A 23125-nucleotide genomic window follows, 5' to 3' on the forward strand; every position below is an offset into this window, starting at 1 on the left:
GACTGGAATGCTCTCTTCAGCCAGTTCTGTCTGCTGTTCAAAACCCAGGGTACACAGAGGGCTTCCTGCATTGAGTCCAGGCTTTCGTGTCCAAGAAGCAAATAAAATGCTTGTTAGCAGAAAAGAGCTATTGTGAAGCAAAGCATAGAGGAGATGGTCATTTGTGGGGCTGGAACATCTTTCACAATTGCTTTCTTATAAACTAACAAACTGTTCTGTGTGTTGGGTTAAAACCTATGGGACTAGACAATGAAATATTTTTGTAAGCATTGGCACAGTAGCAAAGTGGAGTAGGCACAATGCACTGTCTAGCGAAGATGCATGAACAGACAGTCTTTCTGCTTTTAGCCAATTTCCATACTCTTCATTCCCAAACCCCAGTTATAACAAAATGCCTGAAATAAATGATTGTTGGATCATGTCCTCAGTTAGAGGAAAATGAGTTTCATTGAAGTCCTAAGGATGTGATTGTATGGTTTTTAATTTCTGATTAGAACTAATTGGAACAGTAAATTGGTTCCAAACCCCAGCGCCTCTGTTATGTTTTGGATGTAGGCAAAGCCTTGTGAAAACAGCCAACCTAGTCACAGTTCTGCTGTTCACAACCACAATCTTACAAGGACCAGCTGACAAGATTTCAGCATGGCCAGCTCTGAATCTGAGTCTTTACAGATTTAGGTTTGGCCTTGAACTCTCCATCCTTAGCCTAAACTCAATCTGAATCTAGATACAAACCAGTTCTCTGTTTTCTAATACATGATTCATTGCTGATAATTGCCCTAGGGCATTTTCTACATGCCACGAGACTTGGGCTTTCACATTTATGGAGCTAGTCATGGGGCAAGTTGTGCTAAATGAAATCATAGTCCTCATGTTACACAGGTTTAAAAAAATCAATTATTGAGTCGGCTTGTGTTCTCAGATACACTGATGTGATCTTGCAGCTGGACTGCTCCAATAAGACTATTTTTCAGACTCAGCCCCCTTATATTCATTTCCCTTTCTGATTTCCTGATGTATGTTTGTTTGTTCTGTTTAAGGGATCTGAAAGGCAAGATTGAGAGAGAGAGTACCAAGAGGGAGTTCTTATCCAATCAGTCCCACCTAAATGAAACCCACTGTGTCCACTGTCTGCAGCCTTTCAAGTTCCTGGTGAACAGCAAGCGACAGTGCCTAGACTGCCACTTCTACACTTGTAAGAACTGCAGCCGCTACAACAAAAAGGACCAGGGCTGGGTCTGTGACCCTTGCCGTTTATCCAGGTAAAGGGACTGGATCAGCCAACCTCTTAAAGGAACAAGTGTTGGAGGCCACATCTCCGCTGCCTCCCTGCTGAGTCTGTGTCCTCTGCTAAGAAATAAGTGCCACACACTCACTCTTGCTCTTTGTGTGCCCAAGCCTGGGAATTAGGCAGAGTAGATGCCATGGCATGCGTCTCACAACACGCTTGTGCTCTGTCTCACACATGTTATGTTGGGGTACATGCTAAGAACCCCTCTAAAACATCTACACTGCCCAACTGCCAGGTCTGAGCACATGAGAGATGCAAGGGAGCAGAGGAGACCCTGCTCTCAGCAGGGAAGTGATATAGGCCTGGACACAGTGGAATTAGGTTGAAGTTGAGAGGTGTTGTGGTCTGGTGAATAAGTGTTTTGACAGAGACTCAGGAGACCTGGGTTCAAGTCCTAACTAATTCCTGGCCTGTTGGATAACCTGGGACAAGAACTCTTCTTTACTTCCACTACCCCATCCATGAACTGGAATGATACAGCCCTCCCATTGTAAAGTGCTTTTAAATATATCAATGAAGAGGGCTTTGTCAGAGCTGGATTAGCTAGTGGTGTATTTACGAAGAATCCCTGTAGGCTCAGCAAAGAAATATTATGATAGAGGATCACAACGGTTCTTGAGTACCAGTTCCCTCTCCAGGGAGGTTTGATACAGGGGTACCCGAGTTACTACAGTAACCTCAGGTCAGTTCACCTTCCCTGGGGCTTCTCTGCACTTTCTGGATGTTAGATGTCAGTGACACTTCTTCTGAACCAGGTACACAAGCTCTCTCCTTGGGCACTCATTCTCCTTGGGCCAGCCCTCTCAGGAGCTCCTTGAACTGTGAACTCTGCTCAAAAGAAGTGCCATTAGAGGATGGGTGTTACGCTGTGGGAAGTACCCTTAAGCAATATTCTGCCCTGAATGGATAGACTTACAAGAAGAGCCATTGTTGTACATACTCTAAAAGGGAGGTTGAGGATTCAGTAGAGTGCAGTAGAGGTGGTACCATCAGGCCTTCAAGGCACTGGCTAAAATTGGAGCTTGTCCAGGCTCTTACAGTCTCAGGATGGGGAGGGAGAATTGAGACATGGTCCCCTCCCTGTCTTTTGGACTAATATGGCATACAAAGGGAATGAATCTTGTACCTTCCAGGCACAGAGACTGACAGAGTGACACAACTTTGCCTTGGGTGTAAAACTCAGGGAGGATCTTTACCATCTCAGTACATGAGGGCTATTCACGGTCTAGCCTAGAGGAAATGGAGCCTCTGTGCAGACATCCTCCAGAGCTGCTGAAGGGAATGTTGTTACCATTACAGGTGCTGTAAGGCTCTAGGGCTGGTACTGGCCTTGGTTACACCCACATTGCTTCCTTGACCTCAGCAGAATTGCACAATACAGACTATGACCCTTGGTCTTCTTAACTAGTAACACATTTCCTAGCACAAGGTATCAGATCATTCACTTGAGGAAAGCCAGAAGTTGTATTGCAAGAGGGCCTGAGATTCAGGGGTTTATACCCCCAGGGAAAATATAGTTACGACAAGCCAAAGGTACTCCGCAAATCTGCCACATAATGACCACAGAGGTCTTTTTCAGTAAGCCCCACTAGGTCATTTTATTAAGGAGGAAACTTGAGCCATCATTCCATCCCAAAAACACAGCAACTTAAACTAACATGGAAATCCCTGTGGCATTTACAGCTGGATGGTGCGTAATGCTCCATACGATGTGCCACAGAGATGGGAACAGTGTCCGTAGAAGGTCTAGCTGAAATGCCAATATCGTCTTACTGACTCAGAGTAGGAAGGAGGGTGGATATGCATGTGCCTGTTGTGCTGTTAGGGAAATAGATCCTATATTTTGATTTTTGTCTGTCTTTCATTTTGGGGCCCAATCTGACAACTGTTGAAGACTGTAAAAGTCTTTCTGTTGACTTTGAGAGGTGCTGGGTTGAAGCTTGGCCGATGACAGCATGGCCACACTGGCTTATATCTGTATATTCCCACATCTTGCTCTACTTCTGTTTTGCATAGGGTTGTAAAGATTGGCTCCTTGGAGTGGTATTATGAACATGTGCGGTCCCGTTTCAAGAGATTTGGAAGCGCTAAAGTGATGCGGTCACTCTGTGGCAGGCTTCAGCCTGGGCAGGGAATGAATCCAGCATTACTAGGTAAGACAAAAGTCTGGGATCCCTTCAACCTGCCTTACATAGTTCTTTAACGTTGCTGTGGTGCTTTGAATATATACAACATTATATAAGGGCTATTTATGCTAGTGGTGTTTAAAATCTAACCAAATTAATGCCAAGTTATTGTTTTTGTTTTGTTTTGTTTTGTTTTAGTTTAGTTGCTTGCTTGCTTGCTTGCTTTTTTTAAAACTAAGAAATGATTGGCATCATAAGAAATTATGCTGTTTAGATAAAATGTATGCTTGGTGCAACTTCATCAACAATGGGGGTGAGCTTGGTTGTGTGTATGTTTTAGTTGTAGTAATATACACAATAATATAAATATGGTGCTCTTATAGTTGTATTTGCATCTAAGTCTTTAAGTCCCAGCTCTAGCTAATGGCACTGCATAGTCAGAGCAATACACTAAAAATGCCCTAAATGTCATCTGAGGGTTTTCCAAGATTACCCATCTGGTGTAGTCTCAGCCCTTTTGAACCTGTAGATATCAGGAGCATGTCATGGCAAAAGCCTGGTGTGCACTGCACTCTAAGTTTTGTCAGTGCAGTGAACCAAGGCAATGGATGATATCAAAAGATTCACTTGCTCTAGGGCTGTAGGGTCAGGATTTGATGTCACCTTCCCTCTTACCCCACATACAATGCTCCGCTCTTCTCTGGACCAGCTGCGGATTTATCCCTCAATCAGCATTTACCTTTCCTAATACCAAGGAAACCAAAGAGTGTGGATATATTTTAAAAAAATGGCTTCAGTATGACTCGGACAATTTATGCAGGTTGGGGTTCTGGCCCATTATCTCAAAAATGTACCACCTACTATTTATCCGGCTTTCTACAAACCAGTAAATAATTGCATTCTAACTTGCCAGCAGGTGGCAGTGTTGCACAGTTTTTAAAAGCAACTGGGCTCTTAAAGCTGGCGCATGTTGTGAAGAAGGCTGGCTACCCCTTCAAAAGTCAAGGAGCAAATCTGCTGAGTTTGCTCTTGGTCAGCACAGTTCAATGTCAAAGAAAGCAAAGGGAAGTGTGATGTGCTTCATGTGACAGTTCTAAAGTATCAAAAAGTAGCACAATATGTGAAAAGCACATCTGTGAAGATTGGGTGGGAAATAGGGACATGATAAACTCAAAAATGCCCATGCGGTGGTCTTCTGGAAATATTTTGTGATGTTACCAAGTCCTGCAACTTAAAAGAAAAAATCCAAATATTCCAAGACTCAGAACCTACAATATTCCAATGATGAGAGAATCTCAGGGTTTGTTTTAAAATAATAATATAAAAAAGTTTTAATCCTTATCCACCTACCAATAATAATAATAATAGAAATAGAAGTAAATGACTCCAATGCATTTTTAAATCTCATGATTTCTTAAGCCAACCTCATGCATTTGCTTGGGCTTGGCAGTACTATCTGAATCAAGAAGATTAATAATAGTGTTGCTAAATTCTATAAAACGGGTATTTCATAATTCTTTGTTTCAAAGGTTGGTGGGATAGCTTAGAAACACCTATTGAATATAGCTGTGGAGAGAGAATTAATTATGTGAGCATTATCTGCTTTTAACATGTAGCATCTGTAATTCACATTTCTAAAAACCTTTTGACTCTGATGTGAGAACAGCTTGCAGGAATGTCATGGGTAAGAACTGATTGAGCCTGTTTTAACACAGAAATTTATAGACATATGAATAAAAGCCCATAGTGTAGATTGGATTTAAAATGATGAATGGATCTGACAATCACTTTATAAAAAGTTCACTTTGAACATGTACCAGTGCTGTCACTCTCTAAAATGGAGACATAGAGTTTAGGTTAAAACAAAGAAAGAACTGAAACAAGCATGAAGATTATAATCAGTGTAATCTTTTTCATTATAGAGGGGCTAATTACTTTTCTTATTTAGTAAACACAGTTAAATTGCCTGGCTCCTCAAGCTTGTTATGACCTCCTTATAGTCCCTTGGCTTTACAATGGGCATTGTGATAGAGTAATTCTAGCCTTTATGTTTAGTATAGTACTGCAGCATCCACCGTACCCAGGATGGACCCCGCAGTTCAGCAAAGTATGTAAGACTGCCTCATTTTAAATCCCTGTGTAGTTCTGATGGAAGTAATGGGACTTGGATACTTATCATTTGGCATTTGATAATTACATTACTGAATTCAGGCCTTTATTAATAATGCAGTTCATAAAATACCCTAGCTCTGTTAATTCATATTGTTAGAATACAATGTACCCAAATATAGTTTTCTTTTCCTTCCTTGTTCATACCCTTGAAAAACATAGGACGATGGGTGAAACTTAGCAACAAGTTTCTTAACTTCAGGAACCATCAGGTCAGATAGGAAAACAAGCTTCAGAACCAGGAACTTAATTAAGTTGGCTTTTAGTACTTCAGGTCATCTGCTTCACATCGCACAATTTCTCAGTTAAGATTCAAAACATTCAAAGCTTTAGTCAAAACCACCATCTACATACAGTCTCTACTAGAGAACATGTGGCAGACAGCAAAGGTCACAGAAAATGAGCATCTTTGTTAGCTCTGAGAAAAGCTAAGCTTTTCTCTTTTATTAGCTAAAAGCTAATAAATAATTTATTTATTTTTGATTCACTGGTAATTCAAAAAAAATTATATTGGACACACCAAAATTAAATATTTGGCAAATCAAAAGTGGGGGGGGGGGTTGTTTTATTTTGTATGTGAACGTTTTTCCTGGTGTTAAATAGAATCAAAGCAGGTCTCAAATGAAAAGTCACTGGATTGGATAAACTTCTGTTTTATCATAGAATCATAGAAATTAAGGGCTCTAAGGGACCTCGAAAGTTCACTGAATTCAACCCCCTGCTCTGGGCAAGAATACTACTGAGATCAAATGATCCCAGCAAGGTGTCTGTCTGGTCTCCTCTTGAAGACTTCCGAGGTTGGGGACTGCACCATCTGCTTCGGAAGTCTGTTCCCAATTCTGGTCACCCTTACCGTAAAGTTCTTCCTTACATCTGATCTGAAACCATCCTTAACAGTTTATGGCCATTGCTCGTTGTCCTCCACTGAGACACCCTAGTGAACAGTTTTTCTTCCAGCTCCCGATATTTACCTCTTACATCCTTATAGACGGCCACCAAATTCGCCCTCAGTCTTCTGTTCCCCAGGCTGACAGTCCCAGATCTCCTAGTCCAGGGGTCAGCAACCCCCAGCACGCGTGCCAAGCATGGCACACAAGGCCATTTTGCTCGGCATGTGACTGCCAGCCTGGGCTCTAGGCAGCTGCCGCCAGCCACAGAACCTGGGCTGCGCCCAGCAAGAAGCTGGGAGGATGGAAGCCCTGCTGCAAGCAGCCCAGGAGCCGTGGCTGGCAGGCGCCAAACCGAGGCCGGGGCTGGGAGGCTGCAAACAGCTGCTGCCTCCCTGCCCCTGGCCCTCGCCACCTCCTAGCCCTAGCCCAGGCAAGCAGCAGGTGCCAGTGATGCCCCCAGCCATGCTGCCCTTCCCCGCTGCCTCTGCAGAGCAGCCTGTGGAACCCAGCGCGGCAGGGCATAGCAGGGAAGCACACAAAAGCTGCCTACTGCTCTGAGATTCCCGCTGCCCTGGCCACACTTCCTCTGCAGGCAGGGGCAGCAGCAAGGGGTACAACCCCTGCGCTGCTGCCCACACTGTCCCCATGCACACAAGGGAAGTGTGACCAGGGCAGCATGGAGCTTGCAGCAGCAGGCAGCTCCAGATCATACATGCGCACTCTGCAGGGCCCCGGGGGAGGGCAGCAGTTGTGCCTCTCGCTGCTGCCCCCACCTGCAGGGGAAGTGTGGCCAGGGCAGTGGGGAGCTCAGAGTAGCAGACAGCTTTCGTGTGCCTCCCCGCTGTGCCCTGCTGCACTGGCTTTTACACGCTGCTCTGCAGAGGTGGCAGGGGAGGGCAGCGCGGCAGGGAGCACAAGCCCACAGTGCGCACCTGCCCTGCCCCTGCCCCTCGCACAGATCTGGGGGGTGCAGGTCCCCCGTCTGCCCCCCAGGAGTGCACACTGCCGCCAGGAGCTGGCCCCACCCTGTGCCCAAGCCTACAGTAGACAGCAGAAAGCAGTTGGGGAGCTGGCTCCTGCTTCTGCTGCAGCAGCTGCTGCCTTCTGTTGGGGGCAGGCTGGGAGCTGTGGACCTGGGTCCCTGGCCCCATAGCCCTGGCAGCTGGGGACCTCCTCCCGCAGGGCTGGGAGGCAGGGGCTTTGGGTGGGGGGCAAGGGGCATGAGCAGGGCTGGGGGGCTGTTGTGGGGGGACCTGCACAAAACAAATACACAAGATGAAAGAGAGCATCAGAAGTTTTATTTATTGTCACCAGGTTTACAATTTTTAGAAAATCTGGTATTTACTGTAAAAAATGGCAACATTTATGATTTAATTATACTAATATGCAGTGCATCCTGCCATGCACCCCCTACCCTCGTTTTGTTTTTCTGGCATGCCAGCACTCCGGCACCTTCCAAGGTAGGCATTGTGATTTTTTCAGCACTCCGGCCAAAAACGTTGCCTACCCCTGCCCTAGTCTTTCCTCAGATTTTCCCCTTTACTGGAATAAAATGCAGATTTTTCATGTTAGCAGAGAAACCCACGGATTTTGCACTTTTGCAGCAAGCACTCTGTAGGCTGGCAGAGTTCAGCCTGCAGGGACCTGGGAGGGAGCAGGGGCAGGGAGGTCAGGCAGGAGGTGCCATGTGCATGTACATGCACATGGTCCCAGGCAGCCAGGAGAGCAGCTCCCACAGGTAACTGAAAGGGGGATTGAGGCCCCCATAGGGAGGGAGGGAGGGAGTAGGGCAGGAGCCTGAGCCCACAGCATGCACCTTCCCCGCTCCACCCCAGCCCTGTGCACAGATTTGGGAGATGCAGGTCCCCCCTTTTCCCCTTCCGGGAGTGCACATGGGAGCAGGGAGCCAGCCTCCCCACCCGAGCCCACAGCAGGTAGGAAGCAGGGGAGAGCCAGCTCCGTGCTCTGCTCCACTCAGGGCGGGGAGCAACTCCTGCCACTGCGCACACCTCAGGAGGGCATGGCGGGGGGCGTGTGCCCCTGGATTTGCGTGGGGCAGAGTGGCTCCCACTGCAGGCTGGGGCCAGGGCTGCACTGGACTCTTCCCAGCGTGGGTTGGGCTGAGCTATGCTCCAGGCAGGCAGCAGTGGCTCTGGGAGGGGGCTATGGAAGGGACTGCAGCCACCCCAATGTAGCCCCCCCAACCCCGCTCCCAGCAACGTCACTGCCTACCCTGAGTGCAGCCCAGCACAGCCCCTGGCCCCAGCCCACAGCAGCAGTCCACCCCACCCCACCCAACGTGCCTTCCTGGGGTATGTGTGGTGGTGGGAGCTGCCCACCCCCAAGATGAGCAATGGCTCCATCCCATGCCCCGTCCCGCCCCACCCCAAATGGGCAGCGCCTGCCCCAGCCCCTTCCCCACTCACTCCCTCACCACAGGAGCCTCGATCTGCCCCTCCGACACCCCTTTCCTTCCGCCTCCCCTTCCACCACAACAGACTTACCAGCCAAACACTGCTCTTCAAGCTGCCAGGCTGTGTATTGAAAATCAGATCGGTATCGGCTGATATGCCTCCTTAAAATTCGACTACCAATATCGGCCCCAAAAATCTCTATTGGTGTACCCCTACTTTCAAGATTCTCCGCATCTTTTTTGAAGTGTGGCACCCAAAACTGGACACAGTACTCCAAGTGGGATCTCACCAGTGCCAAATAGAGAGGAAGTATCACTTCCTTAGCCCTGTTCACAATGCGTTGGCTAAAGCATCCCAGTATGCTATTAGCTCTTGACTACAGTGTCGCATTGGCAGCTCATGTTCATCCTGTGATCAACCATAACATGGGTGACTGGTCCCCCAGCAGGCAGTCAGTGATGGAGGGGGGTCCCCCCACAACCGATCCCGTTGACCAGGGGTGGGGAGGGTTCCCCCGCAGCCAATTGCACCGACATGGAAGTGCCAGTGGCATGCCGCTGGCAATTCTGGGTCAGCATGATCAGCCACGGGGGGACCACGGGAATTGCTTCTCCTGGCACCCCAACTCCCCAGCTGGAGCACTCGGGGGGGGGGGGGGGGGGGGGGGGGGGGGGGGGAGAGGAGGGGAGAGGGGTGGGGGGGGGGGGGGGGGCGCAAGCGCTCTCGCCTACCCCCCCGCCCATTGCCTTAGTGGGGAGCGCTGGCTGTCAGGGGATGCGCCAGCACTCTCATGGGGTGCATGTGCGCCCCCATGCACCTCCTGCACATCGCCACTGCATCATAACCCCAAAGTCCCTTTCAGCCATCATGCTGGCCACGATATCTCCTCTTAACCTATATTCATACCACTGAGATCAGTGGTTACTTCTCCCCAGATGAAGCACTCTGCATTTATCCTTATTGAACTGCATCCGGTTCTACTCCACCCACCTTTCCAGGTTTTCCAGGTCTGCTTGGATCCACATCCTGTCCCCTAGCATGACTGCTTGTCCCCATAACTTGGTATCGTCCACAGACTTGGCCAGCATGCTTTCCACTCTTCATCTAAATCTTTGATAAAGATGTTGAATATCACAGGCCAAGAACCGAACCCTGCAGGACACCACTGGCCACCTCCTGCCAAGATAGTACAGACCCATCCACCAACTCTCTCTGGGTTTGACCTCTTAGCCAGTTTCCAACTCACCTGACCATGGACTCTGCCAGCCCACAATCCCCCAGTATTTTTATAACAGCGTCATGGGAGACCATACTGAAGGTCTTTTTAAAATCCAAGTATATGACAAAATAGAACAATTAACTTCCTAGGATATTTTGCTGTTTGTTTGTTTTCCCCTAACACAGATATTTTGGTATCATTTGAATCTGTGTCGTTTTGCTGGAGGTGGAAGTTTTGGCTGAAAAAATTCACACGCTTCAAAATGTTGGCACAATTGAACCGTTGCTGTGAGCAAGAAGCTACTTTTCCCTGTAACTGTAGTTTCTTGTTGTATGAGTGCCTGGAAAGCATGTTACTGCATTTTAGCTTTGAGGTAACAAGTGTGCAGACAGTGTCATAGCAAGGAGCAGGGTGAGCGAGGCGACTGCCCCAGTTGCCAAAGCAAAGGGGCACTAACAGGCACTGCCCAGCCAGGGTGGGGCACGGGGCAGAGCTGTGAGCAGCTCGTTTTGGGGTGTGGGGACAGGGGGCGAGCAGCTCCCACTACTGCATGCACTCCCAGGCAAGCACGGGGGTTGCTACAGCACAGCGCGTGCATATCTCTTAACACAACCTGCAACCAAAAGAAAAATGTAGGATGGAAATGTGGCCTGTTGTTTGTCAGGACTTATGAGTAATAAATGGCAGGCCCACACTTGGTGGAGAAAGCCAATATCCTCTTGGGCCATTTCATCAGTTGCCTCTTATTCTTTTTGGGCTGAGTCTCTTGCCAGCTGTTTCTTATACAACTCTGCCAGTGTCTGTACAGCACTGAGTTAAGTCACTCACCATTTTGAACTGACTGGCTGCAGTAAATGTATTGCATGTTTATAGGGCATGTCCACTCACTGTGGCAGGCTCTATATATGTGTTGAATGGGAGAGGCTGACAGAATGGATCCCTTTAGAAACTGCACGAACAGAAGCGCAGTTGCCAAACATACCCGCTGGGAAGTCTCAGAAAAAATAGCAAAGCTCCTTGAGAAATCCTGTTTCTGCCCATCTGCAGACCCACTGCACATCCTGATCCAGATGCTGTTGAAGTCAATAGGAATTTCTCCACTGAGTCCCACTAGACGAGAATCAGACCTACAATGAGGATAAATAGACCTCAGTAGAACTGAAACTTTGCCTTTTGTTAGGAGGCCCAAACCAGGCGCTGCTGGTGAACTCAGACTGGTGGGGCAGGTGGAGCAGCACATGGCAGCAGTGGGGAGGAGTTTGCAGCTGGCCAGGCACTCTGGCTAGGAGCAAGGAGGCTGCAAACCTTCTTCCGCCCCCCCGCCCCCCCATGTGCCACTCCACCTGCCCCCATCAGTTGGAGTTCACCAGCCATGCCTGGCCCAAACCCTAGAAGTGTTGATCACCCACAACTCCCAAAATCGGGCCATTAAATGAAGTACTGAAGTCACCATGTGCTCGTTGCCTAAAACCATTGGGTTCAGACTGGTGCCAAATGAATTAAGTGTGAATTAGCAGCAGTAAGCCTCTTATGATGGTATATCATGTAGCAATAAGCTCCTGGACTTAAAGAGTCAGACTATATCCAAAGCTCATGGCTTGGTTCTTTTTTACTGGCTTAGCACTGAGTTCTAGCTCCTGTTAATCCTAGCTCAGGGGCTTGCTTTATGTAAGGTGTCTGTAAAAAGTGTTTATTTTTTCCCCTTCTCTCTTTGCACTTAGGGCTTCATGACAGAGTTTACAGCTTGCCAGACATCAACAACAGTACGTTAGAGTTCTTTTAAGTATCCCTTAAAACAAAACTACATTGGGTAGACTGTCCTGACAGCTCAGCGTGTAGACACACAAGACCTATACCAGTGGGTTCGTGCAGGTGATGATCAAGTCTTCCCCCTTTGATATGAACAGGCAGTTTGTTGATCTTAGTGACTTACACTCTTAAGGATTGCAAAGAGTCTGTTGCTTAACCCTTCCCTCCCCCACCCCCAGTATATCCTCATATTGAGACTGGGGCTGCTTGTTACAGTGTGACCAGATGTGACAGTCAGGAGCCAGGATCCATTCCTAGAGAGGGACTGGCACAGGTAGCAGCTATAGTTTGGATTTTCTCTTCATAGTGCCTGATCCAAGGCAGGTGGGAGTCAGGAATAAAATGGACATAAAAACATATAGGGCTGAAGTTAGATGTGAAACCCTGCAGTCACCACCTGAAACTCAAGAGCATATCTACACATGCAATTAATGCAAAGCAATACTGCTCTTGGGTACACTGTTTGAATGTGTGCCCAGGACCACAGCATGTTGAGCCAGATGGAGCAGCCCTAGCTAGCAGGAGGCCTGTGGAGTCAGCCTGCCAGCCCTGGGCTTTTCCTCCTCATCCTCATCTCAGCATGCAGTGGAAGGGCTGGTTGAGGCACAAAGGTGCTCTGGTGTGGGGCTAGCCGGCAGGCAGCCCCCAGACTGAAGCATCCTTGTGCCCCAACCAGCTGAAGCAGTGTCTATACATGCGCTGCTGTGGAGTGAAAAATTCCACAGCAGGATTGTACTTGTATTTACAAGTACTATCCTCCTGCAGAGTTAGTTAGTTTACTGCAACCTAATACTGTTGGTTACAAAGGACCAACACTCAGGATCATCATAAATTCTAGTTTATTGTATGGGATGTGAAGTTACCAATAAAATCATAAATGCAAACTTTGAGTTATAAGTGATACTGGTCACCTTAGTGATTATGAGAGCACTGGTGTCAGTATATCTACCTATCCGAGGCGCTGAAGTCTGCTGTTCCTTCAAGGCGATGTCTTCTCCGGAAGAGGGTCTCCCGCTTGCCCTTCTGTCTCGGTAGGTCAAGTGCTGGATGAGAGGGCACCACTGAGGGTCACGCTTCACTGCCTTTTATCCCTTTCTGGCAGACTTGTGTGATCCCCCAGAATCATCTTGGCTGCCCAATCTGGAGGTTGCCATCCCACGTGGGTCTTCAGTAGAGCCTGACAGCTGTTAATCACAGGGGTCTTGCCTATCTGGTAGTGCAGTTTCAGGAGTCAGTTTATGATTTTGATTAATTAACAAGGGTGTTGTAAAGGGTTGCAGGAATAGTCAACAGGGTGGGTGCTCAGTCCCAGGAATCAGTTCCTTGGCTTGTTTAGCCTAAAATGACTTGTAGAGTTTTGTAACGGTAAGTTCCTCTATTGTCAGTTAATTACATACTGGTCACCATATATACTCGCATTCATTCAAGGGGGACCAGCCCAATATCACAGATTTTATCACGTTACAATTACAATTTCAATGCAGTTTTTAACAATAGTCCAGGGTGTAACTTCATTCTACGGGAAGTACATTCCTTAAGGGTTTAAAAGTAGAAAATATAAAATACAAAATGTCATGGTAAAGATGAGACAGATGAAATATTTAAAAAATGCACTGTGAGAAATATATAAAAATACAATGTGAGATATTGAGGATCAAAGGTTACTGGGAACATTAAGTGAGTTATTAGCACCAGGATATATTTACTGTCTTAGAAGTGGATATTTTAGTTATTTTGTTTTCTTTAGTGACGCTGAGCGTAATTGATATGTAGATGTAGTTTGTAGGTTTCTCCTACAGAAAGCTACTTCAGCTTTCTGGCTTGCTCTGAGCCCTGCCACACCCATGCAATGAGTGTGTTAGGTGTCTGCCAATACTTAGAAGGAAAAAGAAATGCACAAATGGAGGTGTGGGGGGGGGCAAGCACGGGCTTCTATTATATCAGTGTCCAGAAGGGAAATGTACAAGGGGGGCTTTCTGCTACAATAGGGGCACATGTGTTAGATCAGGGGTGGACAAAATGCGGCCTGCAGGTTGGATGCGGCCCACCAGGCTATTCTATCTGGCCCGCAGGGCCCCTAAAAAATTTAGAAAATGAATATTTATCTGTCCCTGGCTGCCTGTCATGCGGCCATCAGTGGCTTGCCTAAACCCAGTAAGTGGCCCTCTGCCCAAAATAATTGCCCGCCCCTGTGTTAGACTAATAATCTACTCTGCAATAAACTTCTCATGTAGACACACTCAATGAGACTTTTCAAGCTCAAATACGCAACAATTTACTATCAGAAAACCTCCCATTTACTTCTGAATGGCTTTTGGGGTCTGTATGGCTATATCTTATGCATGAAGAGGCTGGAGAAGGGGATCGCAGGAGAAAAAGCAACTAGTGTGCGGGGGGAAAATAGTGTTAGGACCTTTGTTGTGTGCATTGTGATATATAACACCAGCCTATGATGCATTCTGTGGAGCATCTATTAAAGTGAAATATGACCTTAGACTCAGTCAGCATATGACAGTACAGACCCAGCCAGTGATTTGAAAAGGACCAGGCCCAGTCACCAAATTCAATTAGAGAAGACCAGTATGGCCAACGATGGCTTGTCTCAGGAAAGCACAGACAGAAAGTTCTTTTCTCCGTATGGTGGTGATAAGGATTTGAGGTATTTATACCTAATGTAGGTTTTTGGGGTGGGAGACACTGCTCCAAAATGTTCTGACAACCCATCCCTGACTAGCTGTGGGGCAGCTAGAGCCATCAAAGCACCCAAAGCCTTTGTTCCCCTGTCTAGGAGAACGTCATTTCCGCACCAGCAGCAGGGGAGGCGAAGACAGTGATGATGATGTCATAGGTGGTGCAGAAGCTGAGTGCTACAACAGGGTAAGCGTTTCCTGATGCAGACACATTAGGCCTACTTCCATATACTTAAGTACGGACCATGCTCTTGCTTTTGGGTTTTCTTAGTTGACGGGAACTTTCTCTCCTGTGCAGAGTGGGGTCTTCTCTTGCTTTCATTTTCTGGGGGGAAAAAACTATTCTCCCATGTAACAGTTTTCTGTACTGAATGCTTTTCAGGCAAAATATAAATTATGTAAAACGGAACAGATTCCTTTATGCTGTCTCCTTTCAGGTCCCCAGAAAACGGATGTTCATTAATCTCTTCTGAAGATATTAGTCAGGTTTCCTTTTCCCTGATCAATATTTTAAGTTTCTTATATCTATGCCAAATGAGTTAATAAAACCCCCACTTTTTATTCACTTATTTTTAAATAGGACGGGATGTTGTGATGTAAGAGCTAGTGCCCTGGACTGAGACTCAGAAGATCTGGGTTCTGTTTTCAGGTCTGTTACTGGTTTTCACGGTGACCTTGAGAAGTCACTTAAACCTCTCTGTGACTCAGTTTCCCAGTCTGAAAAATGGGAATGATATCACCTGCCATTTGTAAAGTACACCAAGATGAAGCACAATGAGCTCAGACATGTTGTGGGGCTCACAATCTGTTTCATTTGCAGTATGTTGCTCTGTGAAGGATGAGCTGCTCAGCTGTTCACTGCACTTTTTTTCCTCCAAAGGGCACTGCTTCTCCATTCAGCTGGAGCTCATCTGTGCAGAGCTGAGCAGAGAAGTGGTGCCTTTTGAAATAAGTCACAGCTGAAGAAACGTAGGAGTCCTCCAGAGCTGTTTGCTGCAATAGAGAGGTAGATAGATATCATGCATTACCCTACATAACACCAGCATAATATATATACCCACAGCTAGTTTGCAAAGCTTCATTTTTACAGGGGGCTAATGAACAAAAATCCTGTGAAGATTCTGGTTCTACTGTATTAGTATCCATCATAATTCGGCTGGAAGGCCATTATTCTAAATGGACTTTTGCTTTTGTCTCAGTATCGTAGAGGTCAGCCCTTTAGACTGTTTCATTATCACAGTCATTTGTTACATCATCTATGTTTTCTAGGTCTATAAGCACTTGTTCTAGAAATGTTGGATTGAAATGAAGTTACAGTCTCTTAAAGAAGGTCTCAAAGTTTTGTACAACTTGATCCTCCTCCAGAGCTACTAGTTCTTTATCAATGATCCTATAAATCTCAGACCATCATAAAACAACATGCATATTGAAATAATTTCATGAGACACTGTTAAATACAAGAGACACTTTTAAATACTGTCTTCAAGCTTGTGTCTCTTTCTGATTTATCTCTTTGCTGCAGAGGGAAACAAAACATTCAGGAATTCAACATCTCCTGGAGATCTCTGTAAAATCTGTTCCAATCCCACTTTTCCATAACTCCTTAATAAACCTCCAGTGAAGGATTTCTTATCAACTGCCCAGAAAACTCTAGATTCAAAGGTCATTGAATGCAAAGTGAGTCTCTCCATAGACTTCAATTTATACTGAAATGGACCCTCATTTTAAGCATGTCCAATGCACATGCTCAATATTGGATGCTAGTAGTTTCATTCTCTTGAATGCACCCCCTACCATGAAACAGGTAAACATTGTAATCCAAATTTTGCTCTCAACCACCCATGAATTGACTTTACCAGGGTTTCATGGAAGAAAAGGAGAGCAGCATTTTACTCCTGGAATAGAACAGGGCAAACTAAGATGCATCTGGTACTATAAGGCCCATAGGAAGTTGAGAAGGAAATATACAACCAGAGAGAGAAGCAGGGAGAGCCAGTTGTGGCCTGGAGGCCACATGAATCTCTTTCTAAAGACCAATCATGTGTGTGCTGAATTTTGCCTTCTTGCATTTTCTATGCTTTCTAAGATGCGTAAGACAAAGCGCCTGCTATCCGTTCATCCCTTTGATTTTGATCTGGACTCAGAATATTCCGCTCAATCTCGCCGTCAGTCTATGCAACTTTCTCCAGCTGCAATCAACCAGGATGGCCTCCAGGTACTGGGAAGGTGGTGGGGAACTGCTTACCTCTCTTTCCTTGCTCCCTCCATTTTGTTCTCTTCCCTTTGTCTGTCTCCTTGGAATTTCGGAGAGGATAATGATGATTATCTTTTCCCTTTGCATTCTTCTTCTTCCCTATGGACATTGAACACCATGACTCAAAATGAGGATAGCAAATTGGAGAGAGGACTGGTGAGCTAAGAAACAAGAATGTGTCCTTCTCATATTCCTTTTGGGTTTACTTGCATGTTGTTCTTTTGGTTCTTGCATCTGTTCCTTGCAGTCTCCAAAATAAAAAGGCACAGAACTTTCCACTCTACAATAACTGAATAACCAGCAGGACTCCAACAGCCTGTGGCTCCCAGGCAAGTCCCCTCGTGTGGACATTCCCAAAACATGGGAGCTGATCTCAGTATTTCCAGGCTTTGCATTCCAACTCTGCAGCAGAGAACCTAGAAGCTCTGATATCCCTGGCTCCAGCTGGGTTTCTGAAGGCTTGCAAGATACCTGCTGCAGAGCAAGGAACCAGGCCTTGATTAGAGCCAGGGCTTATGAGGTCATGCCTCCACAAAAAGTGAACCTGGAAACTCTGGCATGAGCCCAGACTGCCCCAAGCAGAGGGACTGGAGCTTCTTGGGTCCTCAGCTGTGGTGCAGTCTATCTAGCGGGTCTGTCTTGGAGTCCCAAACCTTGGAATTGGGACTGTTCTGTCAGAAATTTACCTTGAAGAATTTTCACTGAAAACAAAACTGGGATGAATAAAATGAATTTGAATAAAATGCCTTGGGTTCTATTGACTAGCATTTCCCAATGATACTTGATTTCATGAGAGAATTTCCAGCTGGCTCTAACAAGTAAGTTTCTTAAGGTACCTCATTGTCTGAAACTCTGCTCCTGTGTTAAAACTAGGTTGTATTGAAACATGTAACAACAGCTTTGTTTTTTAAAAGTCAAACATTTTTTAAACAGAAGATATTTGATAAGACTTTTGGCCCAAACACGTTTACACATATTTTTATCAAGCCCATCCTTTTGGATGGTTTTTGTCACATGGGAAAATGTAGGAACCAGATGAACAAAGTCTGGGGAATATGAAGTGTTTTGGGATGGGGTATGTTACCATCTTATCAGTGAAAGGATATAGCATTTTAAAAACACAGACACGGGTTGAGATTTTCAGGCAGCCTTAGGGTAGGAGTCAGCAATTTATGGCCTGTGGGCCATATCCATCCCTCAGAGCCATTAGATCTGGCCCATGGATGTGGGGCTTTGTCAGCATTTGGCAGCAGCTGGTTTCCCCTGTGCCACAGTGGGAAGAAGCAGCAGCAGAGGGCACTTCCCCTCTGCCATCATGATAGCACTGGCCAGGTCCTAGCACCTGCTCGATGCTTACCCTAGCTGGGTCATTCCAACCTACAGCCTGAAAAGGTTGGGATTGGGTAATGGGACTGAAATGCTCAATTTTCATTGAAATTCCTGGGAGCTTGAAGTTCAAATCCCTATGGCAGACTTCTCAAATTCTACCGGGGATTCCTCGCTGAGATGAAAAAGGTCAGTTGTTAGGTTGTGGTCCAGGAATTGGAACTTAAACATTAATCAATTAATTTTTTGGTGAGGGGAGAAAAAATGCAGCCTGCCTCACCAGTGTCCTCTTTTCTCAGTCATATCCAGATTTCCCAGACGGTAGGGAGGACATGTCCCAGAAGGAATCGCTGATAGCAGAAGCAGACCTTGCTTCGATGTTCCATCACATCCTGCAGGAGCAGGGACAGCACCTGGCCCCTCCAGAGCAGGAGTTCAGCACTGAAGTCCGGCTCACAGTGAACTCGCGCAGGAAGAGCCTGGAAAGAAATCCTAACTTTGGTAGGTTTTTCTAGTGAAGGATAGTCTGTGCCTTTCATGGAAGGGCAGGCTGGAGAGCATTTCTACCAGAAAGGAAATGTTAACAGTTTCTGGGCAGTCTTAAAATAGTAAAATGACCAAATCATGAAGGGGCTGACTTTCAAAATTAGGTGCACACCTGTGCCTCAGATTGGTATATACAGATTAGATACCGCTGCTAATATTTGAGCTTGAGTGGCTGAGCATACTGACCAGGTGCAAATAGTGTTATCCATTGAAGCATTATAATTGGGCTGAGGTCTTTCAGCCTTTCCTTGCTTAGCGTGTGGATGGAATCCCAAGCCAAATAGTACTGCTGCAAACTTCATTGCTACCACATTTCAGCCCAGCCAAGCCCTTCCATAGTGTAAATTAAAGTAGCTCCACAGAAATCAGGTGTCTGTGCTGCTTGACACCATCTGGCCTATTAAGTCAGCTCTGCATATGGCATGGAAAGCTACCTTTTGTCCTTGTTTTCAGGTTGTGCACCAGACGTTCCCATTTCAAGTGTATGGCAAGGGTCAATCTCTTTCTGTAATTTATTCCTTTATTCTGAAGCTCGTGCAGTTGCATTCAGGAATTGTGCACTGTTTGATGAAGGGTCACTAGTTTACAGCTACTATAAATACTCCAGCAAATGAGATTACAGAAAATGAACTCCTGTTTCATTGATGTGCTTTCTCCTAAGGGGACAACCAAGAAGAAAAAGAAGAAAAGGATTGCAGTACTTGAGCATGTGCACTCCTAAAATATTCTCCTGTGTTTCTTTAAGTTAATGTCTTTGATTTATTAATACCCAGCTGCCTGTGCCCACAGATAGACAGACATACGCCTCTAGAACTGGGTTTTATAAGTTTCAAGTATTTAAAAACAAAGTCTCTTTTATCACTTGAGAGCTGACGCAAACCCACTGAATTGAGTAGGATTCATCTGATTTCAGGTGGCTTTGGGATCTGGCCTTTTATGAATTCATTTCCCCAAATGATTGGGAAAACTATTGTCTTAAATGCCTTACAGGTGAAGTCTGTGGCTTGCCTTTTTCTGTGATTATAGGCTTCCTTACACTCTCCCAAAATCTGGGAATTGTTTATTCTTCACCACCATTCATTCAGTATTTGGTCTCTTTCCTGAACCCCACAACAAGGGAACTAATTGGAAATGTTGATTTTTGTGAGGCATTTTTGTCTCAATGGGATAACCTGTTGTTTTCATACAGGTCAGAGGAGCAGTTGCCAGGTGTAGCTCAGTTGCTATTTACTGAGGCTGAATTTGAACCTGTGAATATAGCCCCATTTTCCTAATACCACAAGTAGGAAGTGCATTCAAATTGTCTGACATGCAGGGTGGGTGGTCAGTTGTCCTTGCCTGTCTCATCTATTAGCAGCCCTGATGCAGACTTGATCTTGTTAGTGTCAAGACTACTATGAGAGGCCAGGCACTGTGTGAGTAGCAATATAACAAGTCCTAATGAGGTACAACCAGCCTCATGGGAGCAAACTGTTCCCCACAAATTAGCAGACACGCTTAAGTTGGTCTTTGTTTCTTTATTAATGAAATTAATGGGAGCTGGTAAATGGTTAGTGCCATTTGCACAATTTAAATGGCGGCTTTCCTTACCCACAGGGGCTCCTTGTACATGTGACGGGGTTTAGTTCTCTCTCTAAATTGAAGCAGTGTGTTTTTAATTGTCGATTAAAAATCCACCATTTCAATTTAGGGACTTCTGTCACTATTACGAAACTGTGACGGCCCACTGGCAGCTCACCCAAGGGGCCCACTTTTTTTTTTTCCCAGCCAACCCTGCCCACCTCTCCTGCAGCCAAGGGGTGAGCTGCCGGAGGGGTCCGGTCCTTCCCTCCATGGCAGCAGTGTCCCCTGGGCTGCCTGCTAGCACCCTGCCCAAGTGGTCCTGGGAGGGGGGCGCTGCCATGATGGAGGGAAGGACCAGGCCCCCCTGAAGCCCAGGGGCTGTGCAACCTGGTGGCAGCTCACACAGACAGGCTGCACTGAGGGGGGGGAAAAAAAAAAGAAAAAAGTGGCAAGGAGCTTGTTCCTTCTTTTTTTTTTTTTCTCCCAGAGGCTGCCCATGTCATGGTCGGGGGTGAGCTGCTGGTGGTCCAAGCGCCCCCTGAGCTGCAGGCAGGGGCCCCGGTGCTTCCCTCCCCAGTGACAGTGTGCCCCGGGACTGCCCGGGCAGGGTGCTAGTGGGCAGGTGCTGACTGGGAGGGCACTGCTGCCACGGAGGGTAGAACCAGGGCCCACCAGAAGCTTGCCCTTGGCCACAGGAGAGGTGGGCAGACTACTGGAAAAAAAAAATAAAAGTAGGCCCCTTGTTGCTTTTATTCTTCTTCTTCTTCTTCTTTCTTTTTGGAGCCTGCCCCTGCAAGCTGTCATGGGGCTGCACAGCCCCTGAGCTGTGGGGTGGCCCAGTGCTTCCCTCCACAGCAGCAGCACCCCTCGGGACTGCCTGGGTGGGGATTAGCGGATGGGTGTTGCCCTAGATCACAGGCAGCACCCAGCCCAATCCAACAGTGCACAGGGCATTGGAAACCAAGGCGTGCTTGGGGAAGCTCAGGCTTGGCAGGCTTACAGCGCCCCATGCACTGTTCCCACTGCCTGGGACCATCCGGGAATGGGTTGGCTTGCCCCTAGGATGGTGCAGGAAGGTAGCAGCAGGGTGACTGTGTGTACTAGTAGCCAGAGAAGGTGGCTGGGACAGTGCACAGGGTGCTGGAAGCCCACCAAGCCCAAGCTTCCCCAAGCACGCCTGGGCTTCCAGCACCCCATGCACTGTCCCCACCACCTTCTCTGAATGTATTACTGCAATTTGTTACATAGCAAAACAAAAATATCTTGGATGTGTTTTACTCTGCTATATAACAAAGTCATTTAAAGCAAAATACACCGCCGCACATGTACAGCATGAAAAAATGAAAACATTTTATGCTGCGCAGATGGTAACTCCATTAAAACAGTTTAAAAGGGCAGTTGAACCACTTAAAAGGCCAATTTTGTCACATGTACAAGTGCCCAGGCATCCTAAGTTACTTATGCTGTGCTGTCAAGGTCCTTTTTTTTTTCTCATCCCTCTGCATGCATCTTCCCTGTTTTGTCCTGATACCCAACAGGACAACCCTTGCACTGAGCCCCCAGTAACTCTTAACACACTTTTTCTACAGGCAGCCTCTGGAATAGGCAGCACCCACCCCATTACTCTGCAGATATGGACACCTCCGATGAGGATGTGAAGGGAGCTCACAAGTTACCCCATCACATAAAACGCAGAAACAGAGCCTCATCTCAAGAGAGCATAAATCACTCTGGAAATCAGGTAACAATGGGGTCTTAAGCCATTCCCTGTGACCCTTCCAATCTGATCTCTGATTAAGACTTTGCAATCCACTTGCAAAGCATATAAGATGCCTTTTCAATTAATCTTCTGCTGAGTTGGCCTAGGACCAGAGGGTAGGACTAGAGCAGATGGATCGTGCAGTAGGTAAGCATAAAAGTAGCTCCAGTTGCCTGTGAAATCACGGAGTCTTTCAATCAGCACAGAAGTGCTACACCATAGTCCCTGCACTGGGGATAGGAGGGAGCAGGAAATAGGGCATTTGAACTGAATTCCCCAGCATTTCTCCTTACACAGAGAGAATGTTTAGGAGGCTGGACAAGTTTGTTTTATAGCCCCTTTGCTGGCTCTTAAAATAACTTGTAGCTGCTCTTTTATGGCTGGACAGCATCTAGGAAAGTATGACACAAGCAACATTCTAGGCTGTATTCTGCTGTCAGGTGCAGAGCAGCTGCAACTGATTCTACCACAGCTGTACTAATGGAACTGGATTTAGGGTTTTGCACCAAGAAGTGCACCTGTTAAACTGCATTAACATTAGTGTGAGTTGTATATACATATGTCTGGTCAGAGGGAGAACCGACCCTTCTGCCTGTCCCTTTTCATTCCTTTTTGTTTTTATACACAGATATTTGCTCTGACACCATTGTTTTTCCTCACTCTGTATTTTTCATGTTGCACAAATTAAATTTGACTGGAGTTCTACCTCACACTCCATTTCATCCTAATGAAAAGTCTATATTTGATGCTTTCAGTTCTCCAGATGTGCCCAGTTTATTTTGCAAGTTGCATGTAGTTTCCGATATAGTAAAGACTTTATTAAATTGAAAATACCAGGGCTTTATGATCAGACAAAATCATGGAGTAGGAAAACTAATCAGCTTCAAGATCCCCTCTACCCCTCCCCTTTTTCTTTTGTAGCTCTTTGAATGTTCCAGAAAATTGGGGTCTGTCATTCTGACTTGTCACATACATTTGTTGAATGATACTAGAGAAAAATTGTAGAGTTGGAGCTGTCTGAAAGGCTACAAGTGTTCCAATTTTTTTCTAAGCTGATAGAGGGGAGTTA

The 23125-nt window shown here is 46.3% G+C and overlaps 1 protein-coding gene across 10 annotated transcripts in view; it reads left to right on the forward strand.

Moving 5' to 3' along the window:
• MLPH (melanophilin) overlaps nucleotides 1–23125 on the forward strand; it is an 87482-nt gene that overhangs the window by 29044 nt on the left and 35313 nt on the right. For 3 of the 10 annotated variants that reach the window (XM_025213946.1, XM_025213951.1, XM_025213948.1), the window contains exons 3-10: nucleotides 1041–1262; nucleotides 3308–3444; nucleotides 11831–11872; nucleotides 14707–14795; nucleotides 16695–16823; nucleotides 16968–17018; nucleotides 18488–18689; nucleotides 21887–22038. In XM_025213946.1, coding sequence (XP_025069731.1) covers nucleotides 1041–1262; nucleotides 3308–3444; nucleotides 11831–11872; nucleotides 14707–14795; nucleotides 16695–16823; nucleotides 16968–17018; nucleotides 18488–18689; nucleotides 21887–22038 — 1024 coding nt within the window. The remainder of the gene's footprint in view (nucleotides 1–1040; nucleotides 1263–3307; nucleotides 3445–11830; nucleotides 11873–14706; nucleotides 14796–16694; nucleotides 16824–16967; nucleotides 17019–18487; nucleotides 18690–21886; nucleotides 22039–23125) is intronic. The other 7 variants (XM_025213947.1, XM_025213949.1, XM_025213954.1 and 4 more) reach the window with 4 other exon arrangements.

Source organism: Alligator sinensis, unplaced genomic scaffold, assembly GCF_000455745.1.
Source record: "Alligator sinensis unplaced genomic scaffold, ASM45574v1 scaffold1003_1, whole genome shotgun sequence".
Taxonomy (NCBI): domain Eukaryota; kingdom Metazoa; phylum Chordata; order Crocodylia; family Alligatoridae; genus Alligator; species Alligator sinensis.